We start from the raw sequence: 26340 nt of genomic DNA on the forward strand, positions 1-26340 counted from the left end.
ATCCAGTGCTTCCTGTCACTCCTGGTCATGGATTTACATGGGCAGCAGAGACTAGGGCTGCTGCCCCAAACAGCCTGGGGTGAAAGTGGATGCACAGCGGAAGCTGAGTGTCCAGGCCCGATGAGTGTGGAGTGGGCACGGGGAGGGGACAAGGCCTGGAGGAGTGAGGTGTCCCCTCATGCGGCTGGCCAGAGAGTAAACCTCCGGGAGAGGTAGGGGAGCCCCTCCAGCCCCTCTCCAGCCCCTGCTGGAGAGTTCTGGAAGCCAAGCCAGGAGCCCCAATCAAAAGGTGTTCCCCTCACCCGTGGGACACACCTGGACGCACAGAGCTGCTGTGTTCTGTTGCCCCCTTCTGGACATTGGTGGCACTGCGGCTCCCAGGAGGATTCCTGCAGGTGTGTATGGAGGCGCTGTCTTTATTTTTTAATTTTCATTTCACTTCTTTTTTTTTTTGTGCCAGTCTTGGGACTTGAACTCAGGGCCCCTAGGCACTATCCTTTAGCTTTATTTGCACAAGGCAGGTGTTCTACCACTTAAAGCACAGCTCTACCTCCAGCTTTTTTGGTATTTATTTGGAGATAAAAGTCTCACAGACTTTCCTGCCCAGGCTGGCAGGAAAGCTCCTCAGATCTCAGCCTCCTCAGTATCAAAGATTACAGATGTGAGCCAATGGTGCCTGGCTTGTGTCCTTATTGTTAACATGCGAGATTCTTCCTAAATAAATTTCCTAGGGTTGCACCTGCTTGCATGTGCTGGTAAAGTGTGTGGAAGGGGAACCGGGCCGGGAGGAGGGAGCAGGAGGGCTCTACCACGTGAGCCACAGCTCCACATCTGGCTTCATTAGAGATAAGAGTCTCACTGATTTTTTTTTGGGGGGGGGAGCTGGGCTGAAAAATGAACTGCGATCCTCAGATCGCAGCCTCCTGAATAGCTAAGATTACAGATGAGCCACCAGCACCTGGCTCGTTGGCAGCTGTCCTGGGACGCTGCCACTCGCCCGGCTTTGCACCTCTCTTGAGCAAAACCCCTTGGAAATACTGTGCTACAGATACCTTCCCATTCCATTCTTCTGCCTCTGAGTGAGAAGCAAATCCTTTGGTTGGGGGGCAGGCAGAGGGCCCCACTCAGCAAGAGCAGGCAGAGCTTCAAAAAGAAGCTGCAGCCCCTTAGGAAGTCCCCACCTTGCATGTGATGATTGTTGTCATCTAAGCCTGACTCTTCTAGGCGACCAGCCCCGCTGGGAGGGCCGGGGTCTGGCATGGAGATGCTTGGCAGAGGGGCACGGCCATAGCCACAGTAGTCCAGTCCTTCTGGCAAGGCCAGCAGAGGGGTGGGGGCCCCAGGAGGCCAGCATGGCTGCTGTCCTCAGGCCTGGTCCTGCCTCTGCGCCCTCAGCCCACTGTGCTAAGAGAGCAAAGCTCAGGCCGTCATCCTCTCCCTGCTCCTCCACACTCCAGGATGGAGCTGGGGCTGGGTCAGTTCATAAACCAGTGCTCATAAGTACTGCACGCCTACCCTGTTTCCAGGCCCCAAGGGGCTAACTTCAGGAGCCCTCCAATCCCCTCCCAGGTATCCTCCCTGCCACCGAGACCACATGCCAGCTCATTCCACCTGCAGGAGGTCTGTGCAGATCTAGCCCATGGCTGCTCCCACTGTCTCAGTCCTCGGTGCGTCCTGTGCTGCCCCCTGGCGGGCAGGGTCAGCCCTGCAGGGGCCCCAGCAGCCCCGGGCCAGCACCTGTGGGATGGGCAGGAGGATGGGCGGGGGGGGGGGGGGGGGGGGCGGCGAGGACAGGCTGGGAAGAGCAGGAGGGAAGCCGGGGGCCCGGGTCGCACAGTGGCCTTTGCCTGGCTCTCCCTTCTATTACTGATGCAGACAGCTGGGATCCCCTCCCTCGAGCAGAAGCTCCAAAAAACCCGCCTGCAGCTGCAGACGGGCATCTCCCTCGGGGCTGCAGGCGGGGCGGGGAGGCGCCCTGGGCAGTGGCAGCGGCTCCAGGCTCTCCTCATGTCCTATGGGGCCACCTCCATTCCACACCACAGCTGCACTGGCACCTGGCAGGTCCCCTGCCCTCCAGAGGTGACGTCCGTGTCACATGGCTGCCATGGGGCTCACTTCTCAGCAGCCTGGGGCTCAGCCCCCTCTCTCTCCCAGCCCCTTCGACTTGCAGCTGGTAGGGGGGTTGGGGGGGGACAAGGCACAGGTGAGGGACAGGCTGCCCCGAGTGTCAGCTGTTCGAAGCCGATGGGCTTCTCTGACTGCCCGTGGGCTGGGCTCGGGAGGGGTGAGGATTGGGGACACAGGGGAGTGAGCACACTGACGTGGAGAGTCACAGACCTAACAGCCTGGCCCTGGGTGGCCAAACCCAGGCCGGCAGTGGCCAAGAGCATCTTGGAGATGGCAGGGGTGGAGAGGGTGCTGCGCGGACAGCCTGTCCACCGCTGCTCTCTTACCCCAGGGGCCTCTCTTAACTGCTGGCCCGGGTTTGTTGGGATGCACAACCCCACCCTCCCCCAATTCCCTAGGAACTTCCCAGGGGCTTCCCTAGCAAGACGGGCCACCCTCTGCAGACTGTGGGCAGGGTAACCGCTGGAGACAGGCCTTGTCTCCTGCAGTATCTCCTGAGCTCATGAGCTGCACCCCGTATGCGTGTAGGAAGTCATGTAAGTAGGTCTGACAGGAGCTGCACACAGTAAGTCAGAAGGGAGCCACATACAGTATGTCTACAGGAGATTGCACACAGTAGGTCTGCAGGAAGCTGCAGGCCATAGGGCCAAAGGGGACTGTACATAGTCAATAGGAGAGGGGATGGTGGGTCTGAAAGAAGCTGCACATAATAGGGCCGCAGGAAGCTTCGATTGGGAATTGCTCTCTTGCAGGCCTGCAGATGCCCAGTTGGAGATGGTACAGGGCCTCAGCCTCTAGACTGCTGGCAGAGCAGCCATGTTCTTAGGACCAATGACAGGGAGACCCTGTGCCCCCTTCCTGCCTGCCACCTCCTCCTTGAAGCCCCCCTGACAGGCAAGGCAAAGTCTCTCAGATGAGGAGAGATGACCTCTTCCCAAAGTAAGGATTCACGTGAGGTCCCAAAGCACCCGGCACCCAGCCCAGAGCCCGGACTGGCAAGGTCCAGCGCCCTGGAGGGGCAGTGCGGAGACAGGCTCCTTGGAAGAGCCCCTGTCTGGTCATCGTGAGCTGTCAGTTCACAGACTGGACTGCTGTTTAACTTACTGCTATTTTAGAGGTGATCTACAGCGGGGTTACATTTACACACGTCAGTTGATAAGTATCTTAGAGACTAGCTTTCTAAGAGCAGGAAGCAAGAGTGGATCCCACACTGAGACCCCCCAGGCTGGTGCAGAAGGAGCTCCATTTATCCTGTGGCTTGGTTCTTCTGGGTGCCCTGGAAACTGGCCAGCAAAGCAGCCCTTGCCCCTGCTGCCCTTTCTGGCTGTGGGCCACCGCTCGTCCTGCACAGCCTCCCCGGCCCTCCCCAGGCCTGGGACCCCTGCTCTGCAGGGCGCACATCTCTTAGTTTCACCATTTTACTTACCCCAGTCCCCTCAGGACTACACAGGCTGCAAGTGGCTCTAGGCGAGCCTCTCCAGGCCCCTCCTTTGCCCTCCTGTGAGGCTGAAGGGAGGAGATGCACGTGCAAGACACGGATGCCGGGTGTGCAGTTATGATTAATGTAAGCCTGTGTGTGTCAGCCTCCAAGCTCGTGCTGGGTGGCAGGTTCCCAGCCTGGCACAAGGCCCAGAGATGGAAATGCCACCTGTCCCTACCCAAAAAGGCTCCGGTGGCATGTGGGAGAAAGAGTCGCAGCCAGTTAAAGGGAGAGAGCACCAACTGCGCAGGGCTGGAGAACGCGGAAACCCATTCGCCCAGTCATGGATGGCTGAGTGCAGCCCGCAGCTGGCAGAGCCCGCTTCCATCTGGTGCTGGCCGGGGAGTAGGGACGGAGGCCGCCGCAGGTGCACAGGTGTGGCCTCCGCCAAGGACAGCTGGGCCAGGGCTGCTCAAGATGCCAACACCCACACCCCTGTCTCAGCCCCATGGCTGCTTCCAGGTATAACTCCACCAGAAACACTTGCAAAGACTCTAGTACATCCTGGAAGGTGCAAAGGGGTTAACAACAGGGTGCATTAACACGCGAGCCAGTGGTAGATGAACAAATTGTCCGTGTGTGTGTGTGTGTGTGTGTGTGTCTGTGTGTCTGTGTGCTGGGCCTGGGGCTTGAACTCAGGACTTGGGCATTGTCCCCGAAGCAAAGCTAGTGCTCTGCTCTACCACTTGAGCCACAGGTCTACTTCCAGCTGTTGGGTGATTAATTGGAGATAAAGAGTCTCATGGACTTTCTTGCCCAGGATGGTTTTGAACTACAATCCTCAGACCACAGCCTGTTGAGTAGCTACCTTAGGTGTGAGCCAATGGTGCCAGGCCAGATGCCTTCAATCCTAGCTACTCAACAGGCTGAGATCTGGAGAACTGCTTTTCAAGACTAACCCAAACAGAAACGTCTGAGCAACGGACCCAGCAAAAAGCTGTGCTGGAGGCATGGCTCAGGCGGTAGAGCACCAGTCAAGCAAACCGAGCTGCGCAAGTGTGAGACTCTGAGTTCAAGCCCTAGTGCTGTCCACCACCCCATACCCCAGCAAAAAGAGATGAAAACGGAGGCCACATGCTGGAAGCCAAGGCTGGGACCGTGTAATGTCAGCGCCCAGGAGGCTGAATCAGGAGGATCGCGGATTTGAGGCATCACCCAGACTTTATCCCTTGAAAAAAATTTTAAAAGAATCTGCAAAGATGCTCGGGCTTGTCAAGGAGGGGGACACCCCCCTGTCACCTACACACCCCCAACACTGGGCACCGAAGTCGCCTTACCAGGAGCCTGTGTCCTGTGGCAATATTGCCTGCGCGTGGGGGACTGGGGTGGGGGCTCCCCTCCCCTCCCCTCCCCTCTCCTGCCCTCCCCTGCACCCCCTGGCACCCCGGCTCGCCCCTGGGCAGGAACGGTGGCCCGGGCTGCCGCTGCCCAGCTGCCTGGGTCTGAGGGCAGCGGCCGGGCCCCCTGGGGCGCACGGCGTGGGCCGCGGGGTCGGGGCGGCGGGGCGCGGCCGGGCGCGGGGGGGGGGGGGGGGCGGGGGGCGCGGCGGCCGCTCCCGGGCCGCGCCGCTGGGGGCCGCCCGCGGGCCGGGCCGGCGGAGGCGCCGAGCCGGGGCCCGCGCCGCACAGCTCCGCGCGGCGGCTCGGGCGGCGGCGGCGGCGGCGGGCGGCGGGCGGCGGGCGCCAGGAATGCGGAACCGGTGCGCGGGCTGAGCGGCCCGGGATGGCGCAGGGGCGGCGGCGGCGCGCGGCCGGCGCGGGGCCCTAGCGGAGCCGAGGACGTCGCCGCCCGGGCCGAGCCCGGCGTCGCGGGCTGCGGGAGCCATGGCCAAGGAGCGGCGCCGCGCGGCGCTGGAGCTGCTGCGGCGGCCGGGGAACGCGCGCTGCGCCGACTGCGGCGCCCCAGGTAGGTGCGCGCGGGGCCGGCGGGGCCGGCGGGGCCGGCGGGGCCGGGGGGCCGGGCGGGGGGCGCCCTCCCTCTCCTCCCTCCCTCCCTCCCCTCCCCCGCCGGGCCGGGCGGATCGCTGTCACCCGCGTCCCGCCCGCCGCCGCCGCCGCCGCCGCCTTGCGAAACCTCGGGCTCCCCAGAGAAAGAGGAAACCGGGGTGGGGGTGCCGGCTGAGGCCGCGGCCGCCGCGCGGGGCCCACCTGGGCGCGGGGTCCACCTGGGCCCCGGCTACCTGGAGGTGACGTCATGGCGTCCCCGCAGGCTGCACGCGCTCCTCTCCGCACCGGGCCGGGCGGCCCCGCGGGCACCGGAGGGCTTCGGCCTCCAGCCCTCCACCTAGCCGCCTGGGGGCAGGTGGCCCGGCCGCAGGGCCGCCGGGACCGGTGGGGCACAGCGCCGGCTCCTGCCGGGCATCACCCAGACTTTGTCCCTTGGCTGCCCCTGACCTAGGGGATTTCCAGACGCCGCGTCGCGTGGGTGCTCACTGGGTGCCCAGTGGGTGTCCACTGGCCATCAGGGCCGGGCTCCGCGCTCAGCTCCCCATCCGCCCCAGGCTGTCCACCCCACCCACTGAGGGGAGCCCTCCCCGCCCAGCCCCACAGTCATCTGCCGTACAGGTACTCCAGGAATCTGGGGGATCACTTATCTGAGCCCCTCAGGAAATAAACTTAGCTCTCCATGGGCTGGCACAGTCCCCCAAGGGCTCAGATTGGCTCCCAGACTTGCTGACTGGAGACCCACAGCAGACAGTCTGAAAATAGGCCCCCAGTCCTCCATCCTCCCTGTCCCCACCCCCCTCGGCCGGGAGCATCTCCGGCAGCCCCAGTCCCAGCACCCGCGGGAGCCACAGAGTGGCCTGGAGAAACCAGACCCGGAGCCAGGGCTCCCCTGGGGGAGACAGTGACCGGGTGTGTGTGGCAGGGGGGTCCTGGCCTCCTGGGGCTACTGCAGGGCTCCAGGGCCCATGTTGTGCACTGCTCCTATATGGGGCTCCCTTCCACCCACCTGCTGGGGTCTGGGAGCCTGCATGCTCAGGCCTGGCCTGGGGGAGGTGCCTGGGGGAGGCCCACTGACCCAGTCCTGCCCCTGGCCTCCCTGGCCACTCTGTCCAGGAGCAGCTTATCTGCACAGACTCCATCTCCAGGCTGACACACCGTTGGGCCTCCCACGGGGAAGAGCCAGCAGGAGCTGTCCCCTCCATCCCCTGCCACCCACCCAGCACCCCACAAGCCCCTCGGTCCCAGAGGCCCCATCAGCTCCAGAGCCCAGCCCTGGCCCTGTCTTGTTGGCACAAAGCCAGGCCACCGTTTTTCAGAACTGCCCATGACATCAGCATGTGCTCATGGGACCAGCAGCCCCGTGGGGCCAGCAGGAAGATGTGCTGCCCTCTGCAGCCAGGGAAACTGAGGCCTTCACAGCTTGGGCTGTCCCTAGGGGACGTGGTGGCTCCACGTGGGACAGACCCAATGAGTGCACTTGAGTTTCTGCTGCGCCCCAGGCTACCAACACAGCCCTGCTGCCCGCCTCGTGACCCGGTGGCGTGCCCACACAGGCTCTGCCTGTTGGCTGGTGCCAGGCCGCTCTGTTGTGGGGTGCAGTGTGTGTGTGTGTGTGTGTGTGTGTGTGTGTGTGTCTCCCGTCCCACTGTGGCCAGATGGGCTTGGAGAGGGACTCGGGGTTCATGTGGATGGCTACTTCTTGACCACGCTGGGGAAACAAGGCAGCCAGAGGGGAGCCCGCCCACCACACCGCTGCTCTGGGCAGCAGGCAAGCCCAGCCCGCCTCTGGCCACCCGGCCTGGGCGGATCCCACCTGGCTGTTAGGTCTGGGAGGGAGGCTGGAGGTCTCTACAGCGCCCCCTCGCGGGAACTCCTCCCAGGCTTCCTTCCTTTTATCTGCTGGCCAATCTGAACTCAGGTCCACACACCAGCTGCTAGAAATATTTCCCATCCCAGGCTGAGCTGGGCAGGAGGTGGGGGGGGGGGGTCTCCCCAGATCTGCATACATAATTGGAGTGGCTGTGTGCTCTCCTATGAGCCTGGGAGAGTGGTTGGGAGGTGAGCACCAGTGACTGTTCTGTCACTGTCAGGGGCCCCAGCCTTCCGGCCCTGAGGTGTGGTTCAGAGAGGAAGTCTTTGCTGCTGCTGCTGCTGCTCCTCCTTCTTTTGGGCAGTACTGGGGTTTGAACTCAAGGCCTCACAATTGCTAGTCAGGCAAACTGCCACTTTGAGCCACTCCCCCAGCCCTTTTAAATTTAGTTATTTTTCAGGTAGGGCTGTCCTTAGACCATAACCCTCCTACCTACTCCTCCCCTATAGCTGGGAGTACAGGTGTATAATACCATGCCCTGCTTTAACTGGTTGAGATAAGGCTTCACTTAGCTTTTTGCCTTGGCTGACCTCAAACAGAGATACTCCCAATCGCCACTTCCCAAGGGCGGAGATTACAGGCATGAGCCACTGCACCCAGCAGTGAGATGTTTCAGACCACTTGTGGCGATGCATTGGGTCAGGAGCTGCTTATTCACCCTGCCCTCCGGGCCCGGAGCCCCAGCCAGACCTGAATTCCAGGTGTCCTTAGACACTGGGGCTGGGGAAGCACCCCTGGAGGCCAGAGGGGCGGGCGGGCCCAGCACAAGCTCTGGGCTCAGCTCCTGTGCTTGAGGCAAGCTGTGGTGATTCAGAAATTGCTGCCATTAGTTGGAAGCCCTGGGGGAGAGTGTTCTAGGAATTGGGCCTCCTTCAGGGGAGGACCTGTGTGTGGATGGGAGCTGGGGGCTGCTGGCCCAGAGATGGGCCTGGATGGGCCTCCCTCAGGTGACATTCCACCAGCTTTTGGGGTGTGTGTGTGTGTGCGCGTGCGTGCACACGCGTGTGTGCCTTTATTGAGGCATGAACTCAGAGCCTGGCACGTCTTTTAGCTCTTTTTTTTTTTTTTCTGTCAGTTGTGGGGCTTGAACACAGGGCCTGGGCGCTGTCCCTGAGCCTCTTCATGCTCTAGGCTAGTGCTTTGCTTCCTGAGCCACAGCACCACTTCTGATTTTTGAGTGATTAATTGGAGATAAGAGTCTCCCTGGGACTTTTCTGCCTGGGCTGGCTTCTAACCACGACCATCAGATCTCGGCCTCCAGAGTAGCTAGGATGACAGGCGTGGCCACTGGCGCCATGCCTTCTCTTTTGCTTAAGGCCAGTAGTGCTCTGCCGGGCTAGATTTATCTCCCCTGGCGCAGGGATGCTAGGCTTACTCTCTTATCTGTGCTCCCTTTCTCACCCTCTCCCCTGGCTGCCTGACCAGCAGGCAGGCCAGGGTGGAGTGGAGGAGTTAGGGAAGGCCTCAGGTGCATGTAGCCGAACAAGATCCCCTTTTCCTCCCTCCTTACCCACCAAGGAAGCCAGGTGCACGTGGAGTCTTGGAGAAAGCTTCAAGAGCAATCTGGTTTAATAGAGGAGTGGCTAACAGTTAATATAGTAATGCTGACGAGAAAAGGGGTGATAGACCAGGAGCTGGCGATAGGCCAGTGAGCTTGTCAGTCCAAAGGCGGCTCCCCAGGACCCCCCCATGGGCTATCGTCACTCCCATAGTACTGCCCTCTTGGGCAAAGCCCGCGAAAAGGGGAGCACACGTGCTAGCTGGCGAGAAGTTGGGGGGCTGGTCAAAGCCACCCCTTCTGGTTCCCAACCCAGAGAGGTGTGGCTTGCTTCCACACTACCCCAGGGCTAGGGGAAGGGCAGCATCTCGGGATAGCTCTCCTTGCCCTTTCCCCCCTCAAGGCCAAAGCTGAATCCCCAACAGTGCTCTATCACTTGAGTCACAACTCCACTTCAGGCTTTTTCTTTTTTTTTCTTGGCTAGTTAACTGGAGATAATCTCCTGGACTGGGGCTGAGAATGTGGCCTAGTAGCAAGAATGCTTGCCTCGTATACATGAAGCTCTGGGTTTGATTCCCCGGCACCACATACACAGGAAAAACGGCCAGGAGTGGTGCTGTGGCTCAAGTGGCAGAGTGCTAGCCTTGAGCAAAAAGAAGCCAGGGTCAGTGCTCAGGCCCTGAGTCCAAGGCCCAGGACTGGCAAAAAAAAAAAAAAAAAAAAAAAAAGAATCTCCTGGACTTTGCTGCCTGGACTGGCTTTAAATCATGATCTCAGTCTCTTCAGTATCCAGGATTGCAGGTGTCAGCCTCCAGCTTTGGGCTGTGGTGTTGAGCACAGTCCACCCCTCCCTGGTTTGTGCTCAGGCTACGGTCCCCATCTCACCCAGGCCTGGCAGCCAGTGCTGGCCAACTAGCCCATGCTCAGGGCTGGGGGCTACTGTTTCTCATGCCCCGGTGTGGGGCAGCCCCAGCCCTGACCAACCAGAATTTCTCTCCCACCTACACGGCACCTTTTGCCTCACTCATGTGACCTAGAGGGGGCTCTTTGGGCTAGCTGTGGGGATCACTGGCTTTTCCCATGGGCATCTCTCCATGAATGAGGTCCAACCATGCCCTCCCCAGGCCCGGCCCCATCCCAAGCCCCGCCCCATCACAGGCCACGTCTCATCACAGGTCACGCCCACCCCAGCTCCCACCCCCCCCTCACCAGGCTCTGCCCTCCTGGGCTCCATACTCATTTATTAAACCCAATGGAGGCCCAGGTGCCAGCCAGGGACACCCCGATGCGGACAGTGTGCTCAGTGGGGGATGGGGTCACAGGGCAGAGCCTTTTCCTGTCTCCCTCCATATCTAGACTGGGGAAACTGAGGCAGGCCAGGCAGAAGATGGCACTGGAGTAGGCATTGGGGACTTGGTGGCCCTGGGATGAGGTTGGGGACAAGGACACTGGGAACGGAGACCAGCTTGTAGAGGGAGTTGGGAGGGGCGGCACTGCCACGGACAGCAGGCCCAGAGCCCCATCTGGCCTGGACAGGTGGAGACACAGGAGGAAGGCGAGGTGACTGCTGAAGATTCTGGAATAACGGTGGAGGCATCGTACCTTTTCAATGCAGTCTGGATTAATGATGGGTGTGAGGGGCCTGATCCCCGGGACTGGGACCACCGGAGCTGGTGGCAGCCCCTGGCTGTGCATTCTGAGCGCTGCCCAGGGCTCTGGGCTTTGCAAGGAGGACACGGGGCCTCAGTGGCCACTCTGGGACTTGGCAAGGCTCTAGGCCTGGTGGAAGCCACCGTGGAATTTGGGGGGATGGCTGGGCATGTAGCAGGCTTGGGGGCCGGGAGGCCTGGGGAGAAGGGGAGGGAGAGGCCATGGCATGGTCTGCTGGAGCCAGCAAGTGGGGCACACAGTCTGTTGTCATCAGCCTGTGGGTCACATGGATGTGGGGTGTGGTGGATGGAGATAGCTGAGGAGCTCTGTGGTCCTGAGGTTCCACTGGGGATGGGAGGTGGTGCTGGGAGGCGGGGGGGGGGCAGGTGTGCTCCTGAGGGGCAGTGAGGAGACCTGAGCCTGCAGGCAGAACTGGGGTTCATTGACATTTCAGTATTTCCTCTCTCCTTCAGGCCGGGTGCTGGTGGCTCAGGCCTATAATCCTAGCTGTGTAGGAGGGTAAGATCTGAGGATCAATGTTTAAAGCCAGCCCTGGCAGGAAACTCTGATGAGATGCTTATCTCCAATTAACTACTAGGAAACTGGAAGTAGCGCTGTAGCTCAAGTGGCGGAGTGCTTACCTTCAGCAAAAAAAGCTTAGAAACAGCACCCAGGCCCTGAGTTCAAGCCCCAGTACCAACACAGAGGTGGCAGGTGGGAAGTATGGGGGGTGTTGGATGGGAAGGGGGAAGGAAGGGTGCCCCTGAGCCCAGTGGGAAGATGGGACCAAGGTCCCTCTAGCCGGGGCTCCTGGCAAGCTATCTCCTGGGAGAGGGGCTGGGCAACATCCAGAGCCCCAGTAACCACTGAGCACTGATTATGTGCAAGGTGCTGCCTTGTGTGGGGGCCACTCAGCGTCTCCAGTCTACACAGCTGCCACCTTTGGCCACCAGCACACCTGGGGACAGGTTGAAGCAGAATGACGGGGTGTGTGCCCTGTGGGGTGTGTCGGGGGCAGAGTCAGCATGGCAGGCCAGAGGGAGGGGCAGCTGATCAGGAGTCCAGGGCTGTGGGCTCTGGAGCCTAACCCCCAAGGAAGCTCCTCTTTTCCCTGGGGGACCCACACCCTTCACCGGAGCCACCCACCGGGCCTTGGCTGGAACAGCAGACCTGTCAGCACGCCAGGACCTCAGCCGTGCGCCAGCCCCGGGAAGGGCAGAGGCGACTGGCATGGGCCCCAGGACTCTGCCTGAGCCACAGTGCCCATCGCCAGCTACTGCGCCCTCCCCCAGGGGAGACACACCTGTGGGGCCTGGCTCTGGCCCAGAGGCGCCTTGAACTGCTCAGGTGCCGCAGAGGGCCTGAGTCACCTTGTAGCTGGCTGGGGAACCTGGGGAGCAGAGGAAGGGCAGATGGGGGAAGGATGTGTGGGAGAAGCTGGGGCCTGGGGAGGGTACTGGGCAGTCCCTCACCCGGGGCCCCTCCGTGCCCTCCACCATGCCTGCCTCTGCCCCTGGCCACTGCTTACCCAGATCGCACGCCCTCTCTTAGGGTGCTGTGGACCCGAGAGGCTGACTCCAAGCTGGTGGGCCGGGGGTCCTGGTCCTGCATGGCCAGTGGCCCCGAAGGGGACAGGCAGGCTCTGCGTGGAACTGTCTGCTCGCCCTGTGGGAGGGTGGCCAGGGTGGGGCTGGGCCAGGGGAAGAGGCCTCCCTTAAGGTGTTAGGGGTCCTGGCACTGGACCCTGGCTGTTCTTCCTGGGGCTCCCTGACAGCCTGCTAGATACAGGATTTCTAGTGACCGTGTCCAGGGGGCCAGGAGGGACCTGCTTAGAATCATGACTTTAATTTAAATGATTATATAATTATATTATGATTTTTTTTTTTGTCATGGGGCTTAAACTCTGGGCCTGGGTGCTGTCCCTGAGTTTTTTTCACTCAAGGCTAGTGCTCTATCACTGAGCCACAGCACCACTTCTGGTTTTCTGTAGGTTACTTGGAAGTAAGAGTCTCATGGCCTTTCCTGCCCAGGCTGGCTTTGAACTGTGATCCTCAGATCTCAGCCTCCTGAGTAGCTAGGATTACAAGTATGAGCCACCAGCACCTGGCTGATATTGATTTCTTGACTGATTGAATGTGGTACTGGGGATGGAACCCACGTGTCATGCATACTAAGAAAGAGTTCCACCACTCATCCAGCTCTGAGCTGTGTGTGTGTGTGTGCATGTGGGAGCATGCACGTGCACATTACATGTGCATGCATGTGTGCCTATGTGTGTTTTACTGGGGTTTGAACTCAGGGCTTTAGTTAAAGCAGGTGCTCTCCTGCATGAGCCACACTTTCAGTCCTCTTTTGCTTTCATCTCAGGTCTTATGTTTATTGTTTGGGCTGGCTGTGCACCAAGATTCCCCCTCCTCTGCTTCCAGTAGCCGGGATGGCAGGTGCCCGCCGCCGTGCCTGGCCTCTTGGCTAAGATGGAGTCTTGTGAGTTTTTTTCCTCTGGATCTCAGCTCCTGATCAATCAGCAATCACAAGCACCAGCCACTGGCACCTGGCCATCCTTGTGGTTTGTGAAGCAGTTTGTGGGGTGAGGTGTAGGTTGTGCATGGCTTGCTGGGGGCCTGGGGCAGGAGCTGGCCAGGCCTCGCTGGACGTAGCCAAACCTACAGACTATGAGGTTTCTCCTCAAGGTCAAAGCTGGGCTCCTGGGCCTGAGGTTTGGGGAGAAGTTGGTTTCTGCCGTTGGCTTAGCCAAGGTTCTTTGGCACCACCACTGCTGGCCAACCCTGCCATGCTTGGCCCGCCCTGGTCTCCCATCCTCCCTCCCCTTGTGTCCCTTCCTCCTGGGAGGCCTCTGGGCTTCCTTCCCTCGTGCTGCCTGCTGCCAGGTCCCAGGCACATCTGCCTCTCCCATGGCCTTTCCTTTAGTGCAAAACAAAAACGCGCACTGGTATCCACACCTGTAACCCTAGCTACTCAGGAGGCTGAGGTCTGAGGATCGTGGTTTAAAGCCAGCCTAGGCAGGAGAGTTCTTGAGACTCTTATCTCCAGGGAACCACCAGAAAACCGGAAGTGGCGCTGTGGCTCAAAGTGGCAGAGCACTGGCTAGCCTTGAGCACAGAAACACAGAACAGGGCCCAGGCCCTAAGTTCAAACCCTACCACCAGCAAAAAAGTCAAACAAACAAGGAACACCTGTTTTTCAGGATTGGGGTGAGGCCTGTCTTGGCTCCAGGTATGACTCCCATGCTGGGAACAGCTGGAGCAGGAGGAGCTGGGGCTCTGTTTTGGCTAGATGGCCTCCCTCCAGCTCTTTCTGCCTCTTCCCACATGATTCAGGGGTGTCTGGGAGTCAAAGGAAGGCAGGGCCTGCCCCCTCCAAGGGCTGGAAGAGCTGGAGTTCCTGGAGCCCAGGCTGGGGCGAGGGGGTGGGGGGAGGGTGCGTGCATGGTGCTGGACCCAGGAATCCCAGCCTGTCACAGGCCATCGCCTCTCTAAGTCTAAAGGCCAGGTGTCCAAAAGCCCTGTGAGTGTCGCTGGGCCTCAGTCTCCTTCCTCTGGCCTTCCAGGCCAAGAGGCAGCCAGGAAGCAGGTTCCAGGCCCCAGAGCCCACACATGAGCACAGGTCTTGCTGGCTGCCCAGGTTGCAGGGCCTGACTCTGGGGTCTCCCCACTTTCTCCCTCCCTCAGCTTCCCTGTGTAACTAGGGCTACCACCTCCCAGCACCTAGTGTGCTGTACTGGAAGGGGGTGTGGGGGCAGGGGGCCTCCGGAGGCACAGATCTACTGCTGTGTTGCCACACATACCTACTGGGGCTTGAACTCGGGCCTGGGTGCTGTCGCTTAGCTTTCTGTGCTCCAGGCTGGTACACCAACACCTGAGCCAAAACCTCCATCTCTGGCTTTTTTGCTACTGAACTGGAGATAAGAATCTCTTGGGCTTTCTTGCTCTGGCTGCCTTCAAATCTTGATCCTCAGGCAGGTCTCAGTGTCCCGGAGCATCTGGGATTACTGGAATGAGCCACCGGCCCCAGGCTCTCTGGGCTTCTTCACCCCATTCTGTAGACCCCAGTGGGTGGACTCTGCCCTGGCAGGGAGTGGTGCAGTTCAGGGATGGGGAGGGCCAGGGCCCAGGCTAAGGGTGAGACATGAGGAGGAGACGGCCGCTGGGACCAGGTGAGCAGGCCTCGCCCCTGATGGGTCCACAGACCAGCAGCTTCTTCCACCAGAGCCTGACCCCCAGCTTGACCCCAGGGCCTGAGTAAGGTGGGAGAGGACTCCGCCTTCCTGCCTGTGAATTCTGCATTCCATTCTCCCTGATAGAGAAACGCTGGCCGCCACTTGCCGCCTCGTGGAGGAAGTGACGGAGTGACGGGCACAGCTTTCACATCCACTCCAATGTTCTGGGGCGCCTGCCAGGGAGTGAGGGGCTCACTCGTGAAAAGACGGCATCCAGGCCGTGTGCTGGTGGCTCACGCCCATCATCCTAACTACTCAGGAGGCTGAGATCTGAGGATCGCGGTTCAAAGCCAGCCCAGGCAGGAAAGTCCGTGAGACTCTTGTCTCCAATTAACCACCAGAAAACTGGAAGTGGAGCTGTGGCTCAAGTGGTAGAATGCTAGCCGTAAGCAAAAGAGCTCAGGGACCGCAGCACTCAGGCCCTGAGTTCAAGCCCCATGACTGACAAAAGAAAAGTCACAGCATCCTTTCTGCGCTGCTGTCAACCAGGGAATTTCTCTGAGTGTCTGTTCTGATTGTCTGCCTGTTATTCCATGGTTTTGATTTTTGGTGGTACTAGGGGCTGAACTCAGGGCCTCAAACTTGCTAGGCGGGTGCTCAACCACTTGAGTTATGCCTCCCGTCAATTTCTGTATTGATTATTTTCTTTCTTCCCTTTGTGTTTGTGTTTGTGTTTGTGTGTGTGTGAGAGAGAGAGAGAGGGAGGGAGGGAGGGAGGGAGGGAGAGAGAGAGAGAAAGAGAGAGAGAGAGAGAGAGAGAGAAAGAGTCCTGAACTCAGAGCCTAGATGCTCTTAGCTTTTTCACTCAAGCCTTGTGCTCTACCACTTGAGCCACAGCTCCACTCTGGCTTTTTGGTGGATGTCTGCCCAGGCTGACTTTGAATCGCAGTCCTCAGATCTCAGCTTCCTGAGCAGCTAGGATTACAGGTGTGAGCCAGCAGTGTCCAGTTCTGTTGGACTTTTTACAATAAATGACACATCAAGATTTATAATTGCTAAACACATTCACACTCACGGGCAGGTTGCAAAGTTGTCATTGCCCCTGGCAATCCTGGTGCTGGCTGAGATCCAGCCCCAGCCCACGAGCCCTCTGCCCCTGTGCCGAGAGCTGGGGACACAGGCCATGCTGGCCAGAAGGTGCCACGGGCTCAGAATCCTCTCAGACTTTTCTCCTCCAAACGTGGCCCTTTTGTCCTGGGACAGTTCCCACACGGAGATGTCCCCAGGCCAGCAATCACAGAAAGCTGGGTGTCAGCCCTGCTGGGGTTTCTGGAACCCTGGCATAGTGACCTGGGTGCCCTCAAGGGGTAACGTATCCCAGCGCCAGCCGCTGTGTTTGCAGCAGGATCGCAGGCAGCAGGCACTCATTGGTGGGGTGCAGGGACCCTGGCTGAGGGCCCCACAGCAGGCGAGCCTTGAGGACCATCTCTGTACCTGATACTAGGTGGACCTCTGGGGTCCCAGGCGGGGCCCCCCTAATGTCTAGCCTTTCCTTTGCAGATCCTGACTGGGCTTCCTACACTCTGGGGGTCTTCATCTGCCTGAGCTGCTCCGGGATTCACCGCAACATCCCCCAGGTCAGCAAGGTGAAGTCGGTGCGCCTGGATGCCTGGGATGACGCCCAAGTGGAGGTACAGCCTGCAGGAGGGGCGCGCGCGGGACGTGTTCTGTCCTCCCACTTTACAAAGTCCAACTGTGTTATAGACATCTTGAGTTTCTGCAGCCCAGGCTATCACCTGACGGGGCCTTTGCTGCTCCCAGGGGCTTGGCTGGCTTGGGGCTGATGGCTTAATTGCTGACCCTTGTGGGAAGCCATGGGGTGTGTGTGGGGAGATCACAAAAGATAAGCCACTGATCCATCCATGCTTCCACCCACCCACCTGCCCATCTGTCTATCCACTTATCCATCCATCATCCATTCATCCATCTGTCTACTCATTATCTAGCTATTCATCATCCATTCACCTGTCCATTCACCCACTCATCCGCCATCCATCATCCATCCATCCACCTACCCACCCATCTATTTTCATCCATCTATCCATCAACTCACCTGTCCATCTACCCACCCATCCACTCATCCATCTACCCATCATCCATCTATCCATCCATCCATTCACCTATCCGTCTACATACCCATCCACCATCCACCATCCATCCATCTACCCATCTATCCATCCATCCACCCATCCACCATCTACCATTCACCCATCTATCCATCCACCCATCCTCTATCTACCTTTCACCCATCCATCCATCTGCCCATCATCCATCTATCCACCATCCATCCGTTCATCACCCATATATTCATTCACTTATGCACTCATTCTTCCATCCATCTGTCTACCCTCCCACCCACCCACTCACTCATCTGTCTATCAGACACCATCATATGAGTACCCACTGCACTGGAGACTCCCAGCAAGACCGATGAGTTGCCTCCCCCAGGAAGGCACTGGGTGGAGGCTAGGTTTGAGTCCATGGCAGGTGGGGCCTGCATAGAGCAGACCCCATGTGGGGAGAGAGAACATAGCCAGGACTGGCAGCATGAGGGGCTCTGGGCTCCGTGGAACACTACAGCCATAGGAGCCCACGGTCCAGGCTCCATGCGGTGTGACAACTGTGCCACAAGGCAGGTGGCCCTTGTTGTTTATGTGAGAGCTTGTAAGGAAAATGGGGCAGCAGCCCTGGCCCAAGAGAGTATGCAAGGTGTTCTGGCTGTGCTGGGGGGGGGGGGGCTGTCTCCTCCCTCCCCTCCGTGCTACTCTGCTTTCCCCACCTTTCCTCTTTCCCTCCTCCATGCTTCTCTCTTCCCCCACCCCCCTTTCCATGCTCCACAATTCAGGAGTTGTACTTTTCAACGTTGCCCTCTGACATCTTTTTTTTTTTTTTTTTTTTGCCAGTCCTGGGCCTTGGACTCAGGGCCTGAGCACTGTCCCTGGCTTCTTCCCGCTCAAGGCTAGCACTCTGCCGCTTGAGCCACAGCACCGCTTCTGGGGGTTTTCTGTATATGTGGTGCTGGGGAATCGAACCTAGGGCCTCGTGTATCCGAGGCAGGCACTCTTGCCACTAGGCCATATCCCCAGCCCGCCCTCTGACATCTTTATAAATTGTTATTTATTTTTTTGTGACTAGGCCTCCCTATGTAGCTCGGGCTGGCCTTCAATTCTTGGTCTTCCTCCTAAGCCTCCAAGTACTGGGATCGGGGGCCAGAATGTGGCTTAGCGGTAGAGTGCTTGCCTAGCATTTATGAAGCCCTGGGTTTGATTCCTCAGCACCATATAATCAGAAAAAGCCAGAAGTGGCGCTGTGGCTCAAATGGTAGAGTGCTAGCCTTGAGCAAAAGGATGCCAGGGACAGTGCTCAGCCCCTGAGTTCAAGCCCCAGGACTGGCAAAGAAACAAGTACTGGGATTGCAGGTGTGATCTTCACACTTTGCTTGTCGTGTGTGTGTGTGTGTGTGTGTGTGTGTGTGTGTGTGCGTGTGTGTGTGTGTGCTTATGTGTGCATGCTAGGGCTTGGACTCAGGTGGGGCCCCTGAGCTTTTCTACTCAAAGCTGGCAGTCTACTACTTGAGTCACAGATCCATTTTTGGCTTCTTAGTGGTTCATTCCTACCCCAACTGGCTTTGAACTGTGATCCTCAGATCTCTGCTTCCTGAGTAGCTAGGATTGCAGGTGTGAGCCACTGGTGCCTGGCTTCTTGCTTCCCTTAACCTTGGCCTCCTGTTCCATCCCCACCCCAGGTAGGGGGTTATGAGTCTTTCTCAGAGCTGTCCTTTGCCTGTACAGCTTAAAATCACCCAGATGACTGACTGTCTCCCCCTGCCTGTGTGGTGCCACCACCCCTTGAGTAAATGGATCTCTTCTGGATGGATGCTAGGGTTGTCGCCATCTTGTTGTGGTTTTTGATGGTGCTGGGGTTTGAACTTGTGTCCTCACACATGCTACTTTGCAGATCGATCTTCAGCTTTTGTCTCAGGGCTTGTCTTAGACCATGATCTTCCTGTTTCTTCCCCCTGAGTAGCTGGGATTACAGGCATGCACTACCTGGGCTTGGTCTGGGCTTGGTTGCTTGGTTGCTGATGGTTTCCTGATGTGGTTCACTGGGCCAGTGAACCACCTCATTGGGCTTTGTTTGTGCGTGTGAGAGCTTGTGGTCCTGAATTCCTGGAGGTGGAGGTGGGGTGAAGGGTCAGAGGCTCTGCCGCGTGACCATGGCTGCTCATCCCCACCCTCCGCCTGGGCAGATCTGATAGTAGAGGGCTTTCTTGATCTGAATGTGGGATTTCCTGCTGCGTGTGACAGGTGTTAGACCCCAGAATATCTTCCTGTCATAGGCCATCTCTTCACACCCTTTCTGGCTTTTTTGTTGTGAGTTCTGGTTGCACTTATCTGGTTTCTTGTCATGTCAGGGAAATTCATCCTCAGAAGTTCCTGGAAAAGGGTTTTTCTAAGCTGGCCTCTGGCTTTGCTCATTCATGATGGTTTTCACTGTGGAAATTTTTGTTGTTTGTTTGTTTGCATTGGCCTAGTCAAACCAATCAACCCTTTCTTTTGTGGTTTCAGCCCTTATAGAATATTCAGACCAGCACAGGTTTTTGTTGTGGTTGTTTTGTTGTGTTTTGTAGGTCATGGGGCTTGAACTCAGGGCCTGGGCATCATCCCTGAGCTTTTTCCCGCTCAAGGATAGCACTCTACCACTTTCAGCCACAGCACCACTCCCTGCTTTCTGGCAACTAATTGGAGATAAGAGTATCACAGACTTTCCTGCCTAGGATAGCTTTGAACTGCAATCCTCAGATCTCAGTCTCCCAAGTAGCTAAGATTACAAACGTGAGCCATGGGCACCCAGTTTGTTTTTGTGGGTGTTTTTTTTTTTTTTAATTTGCCAGTCCTGGGACTTGAATGCAGGGCCTGAGCACTGTCCTTGAGCTTCTTTTGCTCAAGGCTAGCACTCTACCACTTGAGCCACAGCACCACTTCCAGCTTTTTCTGTGTATGTGGTACTAAGGAATCGAACCCAGGGCCTCATACATGCTAGGCAAGCACTCTACCATTAAGCCACATTCCCAACCCTGTATATATATATATTTTTTGGCCAGTCCTGGGCCTTGAACTCAGGGTCTGAGCACTGTCCCTGGCTTCTTCTTCTTCTTCTTCTTTTTTTTTTCTCAAGGCTAGCACTCTGCCACTTGAGCCACAGCACCACTTCTGGCCATTTTCTGTATGTGTGGTGCTGGGGAATCGAACCCAGGGCCTCATGTATACAAGGCAAACACTCTTGCCACTAGGCCATATCCCCAGCCCCGCCCCTGTATTTTTTTAATTGATATATTATTTACATGCACACTGTGCCTCAGAGCTGCCCTCTGCACACGCTTCACTTCAGAGCAATTTCTTCCCATGACAGCACTCTTGAACTACAGAGATCAGCTTCCCATCTCCACATTTGCTGGTTCTGAGCCTGTCCTGTGGACAGAGCCACACAGCACGAAGCTCCTCTGTCTGGCATGGAGCCCTGTGTGCGGCAGGATTGTGGCCATTCTGTGCCTGGGCTGAGCAGCTAGGATTACAGGCATGAGCCACGGGCACCCTGCTCCCTGACACTCTTACCTCCAGTAAATCACCAGGAAAGTGGAAGGGGTGCTTTGGCTCGAAGCAGTAAAGCACTGGCCCTGAACATTTTTTTTCACTCAGGGCCAGTGTGCCCAGGCCCTGAGTTCAAGCCCAACGACCACCACCACCAAAAGGGCAGCAAATGTCAGGCAGAGCTCCATGCCTCTGAGCCACCCTGTGAGGCTCCTTTTTTGTTTTTGCCAGTTCTGGGCCTTGGACTCAGGGCCTGAGTGCTGTCCCTGGCTTCTTTTTGCTCAAGGCTAGTACTCTGCCACTTGAGCCACAGCGCCACTTCTAGCCGTTTTCTATAGATGTGATGCTGGGGAATTGAACCCAGGGCTTCATGTATAGGAGGCAAGCATTCTTGCCGCTAGGCCATATCCCCAGCCCCTGTGAGGCTCTTTTTCCTTCTTCCCACCCTATGTCCCTCCCTCCCTTGCTCCCTCTCCTCCCCCTCCCCTCTCACTCTTCATCCCTCCCTCCCTCCCTCCCTCCCTCCCTCCCTCCCTCCTGCCTTACTTCCTAAGTCACCCAGGTTGGCTTCAAACTCTTGAGTCTCCTCCTCCACTTGCTGGGATTACAGGCGGTGCCGCCATGTTTGGCTCTGGGCTTTCTTTGGTGTGTTTCTGCCATAGGAGTTTCTTCCCGCTCATGTGGGGCCAGTGTTGCTGGGATACTGGGGGGAAGGAGGGCTGGGTCAGCCAGCTCCAGCCTTGTCCCTAGATTGGGGTTCCTTGCGTTCTCACCCTGTCCCCCTTCTCTGCAGTTCATGGCCTCCCACGGGAATGAAGCTGCCAAAGTGACATTCGAGTCCAAAGTGCCGCCCTTCTACTACAGGCCCACGCTGTCCGACTGCCCGTGAGTGGAGGGGCTGCCCAGGGCACTGGGGTGGGGGTGGGGATGGTGCCCCAGGAGCTCGAGGGTGAGGCCCATGGGCAGGGCCCTGGGAGCCTTCAGGAAGGCCCACGTCACCGCCACGTGGCATCTCTTTGACTGGCTCCCTGTGGGGTGGACAGCTCTACAGCTGAGAGCAGATAGTATGAGGAGCAGGGCCCCTCTTTGGGGGTCTCAAGTGGCCCTTGGGTCCTCCTCGAGGCTCCCTGTGGCTGGGAGAAGCTGGTAGGCCCGGGTGGGAAGGTTCCAGAGGGAGAGAAGGGTCAATGCTGTCTAGGGTCCTCTGAGTGTTGACCACTCACCTGCCCTCTGAGCCTCAGTTTCTCCATCTGCCCAGCCCATGGGCTTAGTGAGGTCCTACTCCCCTGAGGGTCTGGAACAGCACCGAAGTTTCCCTTTCTTAGAAATGGGGTGCAGCCCAGCCCTTCTCCCTCCTGGACTCCCACCCTCAGGGCTGGACCCTAGCCCCTGCCCTCAGTTCCCACACACCTGCACCCCACTCGGCCTCTGACTGACTCAGCGTTTCCTTGGGGTGACTCATTTTGTGATCCCAAACTCCCCTGGACCTCACCCTGGAGCTCCTGCCCCTCGCGGCCCAGGCTCTGAGACCCTCTAGGGCAAAGTGCCAGGTTACTGGCATGGCCCACCCGCGTCCCACCTGAGCAGGGGGTGTGGGGTCCTCAGGATGTGGGTGCTGGGGGGTGACAAGGAGGGAGAGAGAGAGAGGGAAGAGGGTGGGGGGAGGAGGAGCAGAAGGAAGGAGGGGAGAAGGTAGGGAGGAGAAGGAGGAAGAAGAGGGAAGAGGAGGAGAAAGAGGAGCAGGGAGGAGGGAAAGGAGGGGAAGAGGAGGAGCAGGAGGGAGGGGCGTGCTGGGGGCCTGTGGTGGGGAGGGTGACGCGTGTCCTGGCCACAGGTGGCTTGTCACCCTCGCTGGTGCACTGTGCCAGGCTCCCAGCTCAGGGCAGGGGGTTTTGGGTCCTCTCCAGAGGCGCCCACCCCGCCCTCGGGCTCTCGCTATGAGTCAGGGCTCGGCACAGCTATTTTGAGGCTCTCTTGGTCCCTGGCCAGCCGGGCCTGTGGTTGGGCCGTGTTGCATGAGAACCTTGGTGCTTCCCCACCAAGGAGGCCTGGCCACGGCAGAGGGTCTGGGTCCTATGTATACACCCTGCCCGGTGACAAGGGAGCCCCCCACTCCAAGCTGTCCCATGGGGGGGGGTGTGTGAAGCCTTGGGGGGAGGCTGAGGCACAAGGAGCCAGGCCAGGTCTCTCATCTCAAAAGCAAACCAGTGAGCTGGAGACAGCGGCTCATGCCTGTCATCCTAGCTGCTCAGGAGGCTGAGATCTGAGGATCACAGTTCAAAAGCAGCCTGGGCAGGAAAGATTGTGAGACTCTTATCTCCAGGGAATCACCCAAAAGCCAGAAGTAGAGTGGTGGCTCAAGTAGTAGAGCTCCAGCTTTGAGTGCAAAAGCTTAGGGATAGTGCCCAGGTCCCGAGTTCAAGCCTGAGACTGGCACAGAAGCCAACAGCTTGGCAGGCTGGGCAGGCTGGGCTGGAGCAGGGGCTGGGCACGCATGCTCCCGGAGCCCGCAGCAAGGCCACAGTAGCCCTGCCGGCACCTACACAGGAGGAATGGGCAGCCAAGCCCCACCAGGGTGTGGAGGCAGGCCCGGGGAGGCAGAGCTGGGAGAGGCAAGGCTGGGGTCCCCAGGGGCCCCCAGAGTGTCACTGTCACAGCAGAGTCAAGCCAGAGGTTCTGGAGGGTTCTAGGCCAATGGGGTGTGGTACCCACCCATCTACCTGGCTGCTTGGGGGCCCTGGGGGAGGGAAGGGCCTGAGTGAGCGGGGGTGAGCGGATGGGGTATAACGGGGTACCCTGATGGAGTGGAGGGCTGGGTGCCTACATGCCCACCGGGAGCTGGGCAGCTCCCCCCTGCCCCCGTGCTCAGTGCTGAGTGTCTGTGCCCCATGGGGCAGGGGCTGCATGGGTGGCACCCTCCTGAGTCTCCCCCTCTCCCCAGACTCCTCCGGGAGCAGTGGATCCGCGCCAAGTACGAGCGACAGGAGTTCATCCAGCCCGAGAAGCAGGAGCCGTACTCTGCAGGTGAGCTGCCTGCCCACCGCCCACCGCTCGCTGCCCAGCCTGGGCCGCTGCCCGGCACTCCAACCCTGACTGGCTCCATGCTCTCGGCCTCATTCATATTCTCTTCAAGTTTCTTGGTGGCATTTGGGACCCGTGGAGCCCCTGGGGCTGGAGGCACCCTTGGCCACAGAAGCCTCGGGGGACTATGGGGGCCTGCACCACACAGGGGAGAGGATGCCCAGTAGTGCCCCCCCCGGCCAGTCAGGTACCATTGAGTCAGTTCCCATGGGTGCTGAAGCTTTGTGGATCTACCTGGGGTCCCAGAGATTCACCCCCATCCCCAGACCTCCCCCATTCTGTGGATACCATGTGTCTCCTTTAAAATCTGGGTGGGGCTGGGCGTAGAACGCCTGCCTTAGCAAGCCTTGCGTTCAAACCCCGGAGAACAAAATCGAGGTGCCCCGAGTGAGACGGGGGCTGAGACGGGCTGGGCTTTCTCCTGTCTGTGTCCTGTGTGTGGTGGCGTTGGCTCTGGGAGCCGAGGGGTCTCTGCCCTCTGTGGGAGACCTCCCAGTGGGTGTTGGGTCTCTGAGCCCACATGGCCGCTGCCCCGTGGCATCCTGCTCCCTGGAGCAGCGCAGATGCTAGGGACCCCAGGGAGCCCTTCGGCCTCCTCGGCCTCCCACAGGGTCGAGCCTCATCTCCTTCCTCAGCGAGTTCTGGTGGTCGTGCTGCAGGGCGAAGGGGTGCCCCACACAGGCCCTCTGTCAGGGCCTCACATGCTTGCGCTGTCTGCCGCCAGCTGGGCCCTGTGTCCCTCGCATGTGAAGGACAGGCTGGACAGGCGACTGCCAAGCCACTCCGCAGCTCTGCTCCTGGTGTCCCCGCAAGAGGTCGGAGACGGAGGCCCGGGAGACCTGCCCACAGGCGCCGGGAGTCAGCGGCAGCCCCGGGAGCCCCCGCACTGCCACTCGCCATGACGGGGCACCCAGGGCCATGTGCAGCAGGACAGTGCCAGAGGCGGGCAGGGGAGCAGTGTCTGCTGTCAGGGGAGGGGCTTCCTTTAGGAGTGATGGAGTGTTCTGGAACCCATGGGGTGAATGGATGAAATGTCAAAAGCCTGACCCTTCCACACTGTATTTCAAACTGAGTGTGGTAGCACACACCCGTGGTCCCCAGCGCTGTCGGCAGAGGCAGGAGAATCACAGATTTGAAGCCCGCCTGGGCTATGGAGCCAGACCTTGACTCAAATCACTGAAAAGCAAAAAGAATTGGAGAATTGTAACTTCTGAGGACATGACCCTGCCTGTGGGAGAAAAGACTCAGGCCCCGGCCAGGCTCCACCAAGGCCCCCGCCCGCCAGCCCCACTGCAACTCCATCATCAACACCGTCCATGGTGCCCCTGGGGGCAGTACCAGCCCTTCATGTCTCCAGCAGCCCAACCCAAAGGTCAGGCGTGGCCAGCTTCCAGGCCGTTCCTCTCCACTCTGCAACACCCCGCCCCCCGCACCTACGGGCCCTGATGGGTCTGAGGGGAGGAAGGACCGAGCAATGGGAGACAGAGCCACAGACATGAGCTGTCTGGAGGGAGAGAGCAGCCTGCATGCATGCTGGGACTCTGCGTGAGGGGCTTGGGTGTGTACCCCAAGTCACAAGCAGGGCTCAGGAGGTGCTGACACCACTGAGCCAGGCGGCCCCTCAGGGCCCTGCGGTGGCGTGCATCTGTCATCCCAGCGCGTGAGGCAGAGGCAAGAGGACTGCAAGTTTGAGGTCAGCTGGGCTATACAGCTCCTCAAAGAAGGGAAACAGCCCACTGGGCACAGTAGCTCTGGCCTATAATCCTAGCCACTCAGGAGGCTGAAACCTAGAGGCTTATGATTGGAGGCCATTCTCGTCAGAAAAGTCTGTGAGACCCTTAGCTTCAAAATTGCCAGCCACCTAGGCTGGGAATATGGCCTAGTGGTAGAGTACTTGCCTCATATATATATATATATGAAGCCCTGGGTTCGATTCCTCAGCACCACATATATAGAAAAAGCCAGAAACTGCGCTGTTGCTCAAGTGGCAGAGTGCTAGCCTCGAGCAAAAAGAAGCCAGGGACAGTGCTCAGGCCCTGAGTTCAAGTTCCAAGACTGGAAACAACATAGCCACCTAGAAAGCGAGACCGGAGTGGCTCACGTGCAGAGTGCCAGCCAGTCAAGCCATGTGGAACAGGCAATCTTGAGGCTCTGGGTTCAAAACCTGGGACTGGGGTGGGTTGTGTGCGCCTGGAATGTGAGGTCCTGGGTCTGCCGGGACGGGGGTGTGGGAGGGGACCACGGGATCTGCGTCACTTAGGTGGGGCCCGCTGGGTGTCTGGCCTCTGCAGGCCCCAGTTTTGCGCATGGTCACTGGGTCACCGGGGAGGCGGCACAGCTCAGAGCAAGCCAGGGGTTTGAGGCTGCACCGTGTGCTCTACACTGCCCCCTCCTCAAGCACCTTCCTCTGGCTGCTTTGGCCAGTAGGGGGGTCCTGGGCCTCCTGCCTCCCGCAGCCCCCTTCTACACAGCACCTCAGGCTAAATGGGGCCGGTGTGTGTCCGGGAGACCACCAGGTGTCCTCTGAGGACACAGTCCCTGACCCCGCTGCCAGCTGCTTGACAGCCCACGTCCTTCCCCACGCACGTGGAGCAGGGCCTGGGGGTGGCGCTGAAGCACATGCCCTGTGGGGAGGGATGGGTGGAGCCCAGGGCACCCCCAGCCTTTCTGGGGACACACAGAATGAATGCCCAGGGGGTTCCTGGAACTTCCCGCCATCTTCCACACCACTTTCTCACGAGTGCTGCGCGCCCCGCCCCCTCCCGTCCCTGTGGAGGGCAGAAATGCAGAAGTCCTGGGCGGGAGAAAGGGGAAATCCGGGGCTTGGGAAAGACCTCACCACCCCAAGAAAAGGAGGTGA

At 59.1% G+C, this 26340-nt stretch overlaps 1 protein-coding gene and 1 long non-coding RNA gene across 2 annotated transcripts in view; one reads left to right on the plus strand and one right to left on the minus strand.

The window, feature by feature from the left end:
• LOC125339465 overlaps nucleotides 1-24065 on the minus strand; it is a 29097-nt gene extending 5032 nt beyond the window's left edge. Inside the window, exons 1-4 of the long non-coding RNA XR_007208539.1 lie at nucleotides 24055-24065; nucleotides 20303-20309; nucleotides 6782-6787; nucleotides 1230-1237 (exon numbers count right to left, since the gene is read on the minus strand). This is a non-coding gene — a long non-coding RNA (uncharacterized LOC125339465). The remainder of the gene's footprint in view (nucleotides 1-1229; nucleotides 1238-6781; nucleotides 6788-20302; nucleotides 20310-24054) is intronic.
• The window catches only part of Adap1 (ArfGAP with dual PH domains 1), a 33006-nt gene continuing 11971 nt past the window's right edge, over nucleotides 5306-26340 (plus strand). The window contains exons 1-4 of the mRNA XM_048330607.1: nucleotides 5306-5512; nucleotides 16309-16439; nucleotides 21193-21284; nucleotides 23341-23423. Of these exons, the coding sequence (XP_048186564.1) occupies nucleotides 5431-5512; nucleotides 16309-16439; nucleotides 21193-21284; nucleotides 23341-23423 (388 nt within the window). The 5' untranslated portion in view covers nucleotides 5306-5430. The remainder of the gene's footprint in view (nucleotides 5513-16308; nucleotides 16440-21192; nucleotides 21285-23340; nucleotides 23424-26340) is intronic.

Source organism: Perognathus longimembris, chromosome 1 (genome assembly GCF_023159225.1).
Source record: "Perognathus longimembris pacificus isolate PPM17 chromosome 1, ASM2315922v1, whole genome shotgun sequence".
Lineage (NCBI taxonomy): Eukaryota > Metazoa > Chordata > Mammalia > Rodentia > Heteromyidae > Perognathus > Perognathus longimembris.